This window comes from Leptonychotes weddellii, chromosome 5 (genome assembly GCF_054177405.1).
Source record: "Leptonychotes weddellii isolate Sample4059 chromosome 5, ASM5417740v2, whole genome shotgun sequence".
In the NCBI taxonomy this organism is placed as follows: Eukaryota; Metazoa; Chordata; class Mammalia; order Carnivora; family Phocidae; genus Leptonychotes; species Leptonychotes weddellii.
This window is the reverse complement of record NC_138373.1, coordinates 101071682-101079672: the sequence shown is the minus strand read 5'-3', so window position 1 is coordinate 101079672 and position 7991 is coordinate 101071682. Positions and strand designations below refer to the sequence as shown.

General features: G+C 44.6%; 1 protein-coding gene across 1 annotated transcript in view; it reads right to left on the bottom strand.

Annotated features, from left to right (window-relative positions):
- Positions 1–745: 745 nt before the first annotated feature.
- Positions 746–7991, bottom strand: part of LOC102735342 (lysozyme C, milk isozyme-like) — a 10034-nt gene continuing 2788 nt past the window's right edge. The window contains 5 exon segments of the mRNA XM_081818956.1: positions 746–1880; positions 2235–2313; positions 2837–2884; positions 2887–2997; positions 4051–4213. Of these exon segments, the coding sequence (XP_081675082.1) occupies positions 1814–1880; positions 2235–2313; positions 2837–2884; positions 2887–2997; positions 4051–4213 (468 nt within the window). The 3' untranslated portion in view covers positions 746–1813.

Sequence of the window (7991 nt, the reverse complement as noted above, 5' to 3'; positions counted from 1 at the left end):
TGGCTATCAGCGTCCTTCTATAACACACAGAGTGTGCTCAGAGCAGATCTGGTCTCCGAAGTGACGCTGTCAACTGTTCAAAGGTATTGTATCAGGAGGTTAAAGGGGAGGCTTTTTTGGTTTAGGTTCAGCTGAGGCTTCAAAACAACAGAGATCACATTTCAAAATGAAATGTAAGACCACAAGTATTAGGAAAGGAAATTGTGGGGAATATGTGTTGCATCTTTAGTTGATCTTTCGCCCTCAGTCTATAAAAGATGTTGGAGATGCCAAGAAAAGAGCTGGAGAGAGAGGGGAGAATTCCCAGGACAGTTGGTGTGCTCTCATTACCTGAGGGTGACCAGAAAAGTCATGGTACTCGCCTGAGTTTTTAATACAGAGTCAGGAGAAGAACCTACCCCACAGAATAAGTTTAAAGGGATGGTGGGGCACAAAAATACTGTTATCTGGAAACATTTACACCATAGGAATGTGATTATGATTTAATTTACTAAATGAAGTATTCATTACTGTGGCAGAAACTACTAGTTGTCCATCCAAATCCATTTGCCCCTTTTCCCGTAATACTAGCATTTGTACCAGGACCCAGGGTGCCCAGCTGGTACCGTATCTCCCAGGCCCCCTTGCAGCTGGGAATGGCTTGTGATTAAATTCTGTCTCTGGAGTAGAAATGGAAGTGGTATGTGCCTCTTCCAGGCCTGGACCTTAAAACATTGCATGTGTGTTTCTCCAAACTTACTCCCCTTCCTGCAATTAATTAATTAATTAATTTTTAAAGATTTTATTTATTTACTTGAGAGAGAGAGAAATCACGAGCAGAGGGAGGGGCAGAGGGAGAAGCAGACTCCCTGCTGAGCAGGGAACCCGACGCGGGGCTCGACCCCAGGACCCTGGGATCGTGACCTGAGCCGAAGGCAGACGCTTAACCGACTGAGCCATCCAGGCGCCTTCCATTCCTGCAATTTAGAGCAGGGAGTGCCTCCAATCTAGCATTGTCCATGTAGGACAATACCCTAGGGCAGTGCTTCTCTATCTCTTTTTTAATGCATGAGAATCACCTGGAGAGCCCATTAAAACAGAGATTAAAACAAGGATTCAGTAGGTCTGCAGTGGGCCCAAGAATTTGCATTTCTAACAAGTATCCAGATGTTGCTGGTGCTCCTGTCTGTGGACCACACTCTGAGTAGCACGGCTTTGGAGGATGGTGGAGATGCACGATGGAAAGAATCTGAATTTCTGAATGTCTGTGTGGGACAAAGGAGCCTGTCTACCCACCATGGACTGCTTTGTGAGAACACCATATTTTGGGGACTCTGTTATAGCAGCTTAGTCATTTACCCCAGCCAACATAATCATCCTGATATTCGGCCAGTCCTTCTCTACGTCTAAACCAAAACTCTCCCACAATTTTCTTCTTCTTTTTCATCTTGAACTCTCCTTCCTGGTGATGGAGAATAACATTAGTCACCTCTATAAATGAATTTCATAAGAGCTCACATCTAGAATGCTGTATTCAACTGTCAATTTTAGCCTCAAGCAGTTCTCAGTAAAGGATTTTCCTTAACTATCTTTCCAGAGGAGATAGGGGGAACTTCAGCCATGAGCTTGGAGAGAACAGGACCTCCAGCTGTCTACAGCGGGTATCAAGTCTCCATTATAACCCAGCCCTTAAACATGATACTTGAGACAGTTGAAAGTGAGTAACTTTTATTTTGGAGGCAGTGAGCAGGGGAATTTCAGAGCTTCCAAGAACCTTGAAGAATTACCCTGCCTTCTGGGCCACCTTCTCCAGGAGCCATACTCAGTGACCGTCTCACAGGTTACAGTCAGCCAGGTATTTGGACAAATCCCTGCCCTTGCAGTGTTTTACCCAGGCCCGCCTATGAATAGAGAAACACAGCATAAATCAGAGGCAGAGGCAGGAGTCTATAGGGGCTCAGCTGAGAGGGAATGCAGGGTCTGCAGGCTGGAGTCAGTTTATGCTGTGGGAGAGTCTCAGATAGGGACGGTTTGCCCGTCTGAGAACCCGTGAGACGGTGCTGCAGGCATGCCCCGGGTGAGCGCATTACAGTATTACTCTGCCTCTGTTCATGTCGGGAGAACAGTCTCCACTCCGTACAAAGCCCAGGGAGAATCCTACAGCAGAGATGCTGCTGATTCTATCAGCATCCCAAATACTGTCAGGGTCCATGCCTGGCAGAATGGCTGGTCTCTGCCCTTCATGCTCTGCTTACCCGGCGAACATCCTCTTAGGATCTCTCACAGCCCTCTTGGCACACCTGATGTCATCATTGATGTTGTCATCCAGAAACTCTGAAAGGAAAAGGGGCTGAGTGGGGAGGGAAAAATCCCTTTTCCTGTTTCATTGATCAATACTTTTTTGAGGGGAATTTCCAGAGGAAACTAAGCCTGAATCAGAAACCCTCTCTCGCTGGAGCCCTTTTGTGGGTTTGCCTTCCATTTGCCTGGATTTTCCTGCCTTGCTTTGAATCCGCCTCTGAGCATTGTTCTCCCCGGAGGGCATCCAGGACCGGAGGGACCAGGGAGAGCCTCTGTCTTCAGGAGACGTGCTGCGTGGGGGTGTGTGGGCTGGTGATGCGGCTGTGTGTGGACGAGGAGAGGGATAACATGGCTTGAGGGATGGGGACCCATGAAGGCGAGGCTTAGTCAGGGGTCGGTGTATCTTGCTTCCTCCGATTTTGGATGTGAGGACTGTCTGGGGCCCCTTGATCCCCCGTCCTGGGCTTCGCCAGCACAGGCCGAGGGCCAGGTGTCAGGGAGTGCCTGTTTTATGTGCCCCACCTGCCCCAGCCCGCAGAGGGGACCGAGTCCTTACTGCTGCACGTTGTGCTGCAGGCGTTTGCTGAGGGCTGGTTGCTGTTTGGCACCACCATTGGCTGTTCAGCTGGAAGAGCCCGTAGGCAATATTGCCATCAGCGTTTTTCCTATTAATGGCCCGGGTGTTGAAGTGACTCTCATACTGAGCCATGCAGACCCCTGTGTCAGGGAGAGCAAAAGGTGTGGGTCAAAAAGGGGGATTGTTTCACGACGAGACCAAACTCCTGCTACACCAGAACCGCCAGAAAGTCCCTTGAGACTGAAACGAGAAGACTATGAGATCCTCAGTGTTAGGTTTGTATTTATAATCCATTGTGTGTTCCTAGTCCCAAGCAATAATCAGCCCATGGTAAGTATGTAATCACAATTTGTTAAATAAATGCGTTTGGAAAGGCCAATAATCCATCGATTGCCGTCTGTCTCCCGGTCTACCTTCCCAGCCTCATCTCCCAGCCGAATAGCCAACTCTTGCCTTGTATATTCACGTTGGCTTATATCCCAAAGTATATGGAAGGGAAGAGGTGGAGAAATAATCGAGGAGGATCTTAGAAAGGAAGCCCTACAAAGCCATCCTTGCGGGGGGGCGGGGGTGACGAGAAAGAGTATATTTGGCGTGAAGAAAAATGAAGATATTCAAGGGAAATTGAAATAGCTTCATGTATTCTTACTAATGAGGCGGGTGACAGATTCTCAGTCCTTCTTGCACCTTGTCACTCACTGCCTCCCCTTCTGTTCTCACAGTCCCCATCCAACTCCCTTGTGACATGGATAGAACAAACTTTAGACAAATGCAGCAGATGTAGGTTGTTTTTTGGTGGACAGAAGGGCAGGGGAGAGGGTGGGAGGCAACACCAACTGTGCTGCAGAGACTAAAAAGGATGCAGATGAAAGCAAAGGTGATGGGAGCAAGATGGAGAGATGTTGGGTGAGTCTCGGGGTGTTTCCGAGGAAGTATTCCAGGCCACTGGGTGGGAAGGTGATTTGGGGGAACAGCAGGAGAAAATTTATTATAGATAAAATATTCCCTGGTGGAAAGAGAGAAAAGAAGATCCTGATAGGAATATAAGGCAGTGGAGGCAGAGATAAGAAGAGCAGTCTGGGAGTGGAAGAGAACCCTGACAAATGAGTAAATCAGCAAGTGAAAAGGGAGAGATTGCTTGGCTGGGGAAGAAGGTCTGTTTGGGCAGAGACAGAAAGAACGTTCTCGCTCACAGTTTGCCAGGCTGTAGCCATGCTAGCCGTCCAGTCCCTTGGTCTTCAGTTCGTGGGCCAGCTCACCCTTGGAGAAGATTTTGGCCTCATATGCTGCACAGAAGCAGCTGAGGAGGCTGATGATCAGAATAGACCTTATTTCTGTAGCTGGTGGGACCCGAGTCTGCTATGTCCAGATGCTGTTTTCTCTTATACCCTCCGGCACACAGGGATCTCTGATTGGGCAATCATGCTGGCATCTATGCCAGGAAGGACATGGCTGTCCAAGGCTAGTTCCCCAAACTGGTCCAGTCTGTTCCCCTTTGGGGAAGGGAATGTAACCAAGAATAATACCAGGAATAAAGTCTCATTTTGGTGGGGGTGGGTTCTGGATTTGGGCAAATGCGCGGAGGAGGGGAATGGGGGAGAGAAGGGAGTTGGTAAGAGAGAGAAGCATGATTTTCAAACTTTGTACTTTTGTTGGAATGTCTCCAGCGGGGGTTGTCCCTGTGTGCTTTGCTGAACTTTGGCTTATTATCTGTGCTTGGCTGAAGGTATTTTACTACTCGGTCTAGTGGGGGACCCATGATGAGCATCACTGAGTTTGGAGAAATTGAGGATCTTCGGGCATCTGCAATCAGTAAACCATTGGTTGAATAGGAGACCACTAGAGCCTAAGTTCATAATATCTCTGTGTCTGCAAGAAGTCATCAGATCTAAAACCCCAATTATACTGAATTCTCTCTAATATCTGTGTGATCAGTGATCATCAAACATCTTGAATTAGTCAGGGTTCTCCAGAGAAACAGAACTAACAGGGGATATATATGGTTAGAAAAAGTTGGTAATTATTAGAGCACAAGGTCTTGATTTCAGTTCGGTGGATAGGCACTGTGAAGGAAGAGTTATCACTAGATCAATACTTTCTAAGAAGACACACAAGAGTAATAATAGAGGTAGTGCTAGAAGGGGGTTTCTGTAGGTCTTAAAGTAACCGGCAAGCCTTTGCTGTTAAAGGGCATTATATGATGTTGACTTGGAGACATAAAGGAATGGATACTAGGCATAACTTATTTACAATATTCACTCAGGGTAGCTAATTGGTCTGGCTATCCATCTACTCAGGCTGTCACTGATTAGATTAATTCCATGTCTATGTTCAGAGGCATTCAGGAGCCAAGTCATGTTAAGGGGGTTGATCTTTAAAGACACCTATGAGAATATGCATTTGGATTAGTTTTGTTTTTTGTTTTTTTTTCCAGGCAAGTGGACAGAAAGATAATAAGGTAAGATAATGGAAGATTTTGGCAAAAGTGGTGTATATTTTGGACTATGGAGTCTTATCTGGGTAAGGAAGGAAAGGAAGATAGAAGGAGATTATTACATAGAGATACAGTAGAAGTGGCTGTCAGTGGACTGAATGTTTCATTGGAATCCAAATAGGAGTACTGGGAGCAAGTGAACAAGTGATCTGAAAGAATAAGAGGTTGGTGAGAGAAGTGCATACCTGAGTTTGTGGTTTTAGAGGTGAAGCAGTTCTGAGTGATGGCAAGATCCAGGATGGGCCCGTAAGGATGGGTAACTGATGGGGGATCAGAGGAGATGCTTCTTGGGTTGGGGAGGCGAGGCATTGGACAGGACACTCATATGGATGTCTGAATCACTCAGAATAGGAGATCTTGAGATGGAGAGAAATTCTATGAAATGTCAGTGTTCTCAAGGAATGGGGGAGAATAACCCAAGGGAGGTGGTAGGTGTATGGCCAGAATACATAAGCCTCAAAGAAATAGGAGACTTTAAAGAAGGAGGGGTTCGTGATGGTCTCAAAGTGCCAGGAGTGAGATTGATTACTTCTAGATTCAGATACACCTGGGTTGGGGAGAATAAATAGCCTCTACTTAAAGCGATTATTAGAGAGGTGGTGAGGATTCTGAATTTGTGGGTATTATTTCTATTTGGTTTTCATCTATGTAGGTTTTCATGTCTTCATTACACATGTATGCACCAACAAACAATAGATGTATTGTTTTGTGTGGTTTTAAACTTCAAACAAATGGCTGAATAATGTGCATATTTTTCTGCACCTTGCATTTTTCATTCAACTTGTTTTCGAGGTTTATTCATGCTGATACTTGCTGTTGTTGTTATTCACATTAGCTACTCTACAGTATTTCATTGTATTGCCACTGTTTTGTAGTGATTCTTCTGTTGATGAATATTTAGACTGTTTCCAATTTTTGTTATTCGAAAATGCTGAATGTAATTGTATGTACCTTCTTCTTTATCTATAATATCCTGCAGTTTCACTTTGGTGTGTCCAAGTGTGGATTTGTATTTTCTTTATTTTGTTTGGTATTTTAAATATATTCTAATGAGAATTTATATCTCTTTTCAATTCTGGAAAATTCTCACCATCTGTTCAAGTTACTCTTCCCCTCAGTTTCTCCATTCTGTTTTTCCTGGAACTCCTATCAGCAAATGTTGGAGCTTTTCCATTTAAACTCTAGACCTTTGTACTATCTTTGGTATTTTTATCTCTTTGCCTCTCTGTGCTATACTCTGGGTGAAATATTCAACATTATCTTGCAGTTCACGAATTCTCTCTTCACCTCTGTTAAGTCTAGAGTTTATTCCATTTATTGAGTCTTCAAATATTTCAATGACTATATTTTTCATTTCCAATTTTCCAATTTATTCTTTTACATATCTATCTGTGCTTTTTTTTTTAAGATTTTTTTTTTTAAAGATTTTATTTATTTATTTGACAGAGAGAGACACAGTGAGAGAGGGAACACAAGCAGGGGGAGTGGGAGAGGGAGAAGCAGGCTTCCTGCCGAGCAGGGAACCCGATGCGGGGCTTGATCCCAGGACCCTGGGATCATGACCTGAGCTGAAAGCAGGTGCTTAACAACTGAGCCACCCAGGCGCCCCTTTTTTTTTTAAGATTTTATTTATTTGTGAGAGAGAGCGAGTGAGCATGAGCAGGGGGAGGGGCAGAGGGAGAGAGAGAAGCAGACTCCCCACTGAGCAGGGTGCCTGATATGGGACTCGATATGGGGCTCCATCCCAGGACTCTAGGATCATGACCTCAGCTGAAGGCAGATGCTTAGCTGACTGAGCCACCCAGGTGCCCCTATCTGTGCTTGTTTTAATTCTGCCCAGATGTTTCACGATTTTCTCTTCTGTATTAAATATTAATGTATTTTTTAAAGCTTGAACTACAGCTGACACACATTGTTACATTAGTTTCAGGTGTACAACATAGTGATTCTACAAGTCCATACATTATGTGGTTCTCACCCCAAGTGTGGCTGCCATCTGTCACCAGGCAACATTATTACAACACCATTGACTGTATTCACTCATATGTGGAATTTAAGAAGCAAAGCAGATGAACATAGGGGGGCAAAAAGAGAGGCAAACCAAAAATCAGACTCTTAACTATTACGAACAAACAGGGTTGCTGGAGGGGAGGTGGGGGGGTTGTTCAATGTATGATGGGGGATTAAGGAGGGCACTTGTGATGAGCACCGGTTGTCGTATGTAAGTGATGAATCACTAAATTCTACTCCTGAAACCAATATTACACTGTATGTTAACTTACTGGAATTTAAATAAAAACTTGGAGAAAAAACAAAAGCAAGAGGAACAACAAAAACCCACAGCATTGACTATATTCCTTATGCTGTGCCTTTCATCCCCCTGAAGTATTCATTCCATAACTGGAAGCCTGTATTTCCCCCTCCCCTTCATCCACGTTGCCCATCCCCCCATTCCTCTCCCCTCTGGTAACCATCAGTTTGTTCTCTGTATTTATGGCTTGGTTTTGGCTTTTTTTGTTTGCTCATTTACTTTGTTTTTTAGATTCCACATATAAGTGAAATCATATGGTGTTTGTCTTTCTCTCAGACTCTTGATAGTTTAATATTCTCTAGTGTAAATTTATCTTCCAACTGGTGATT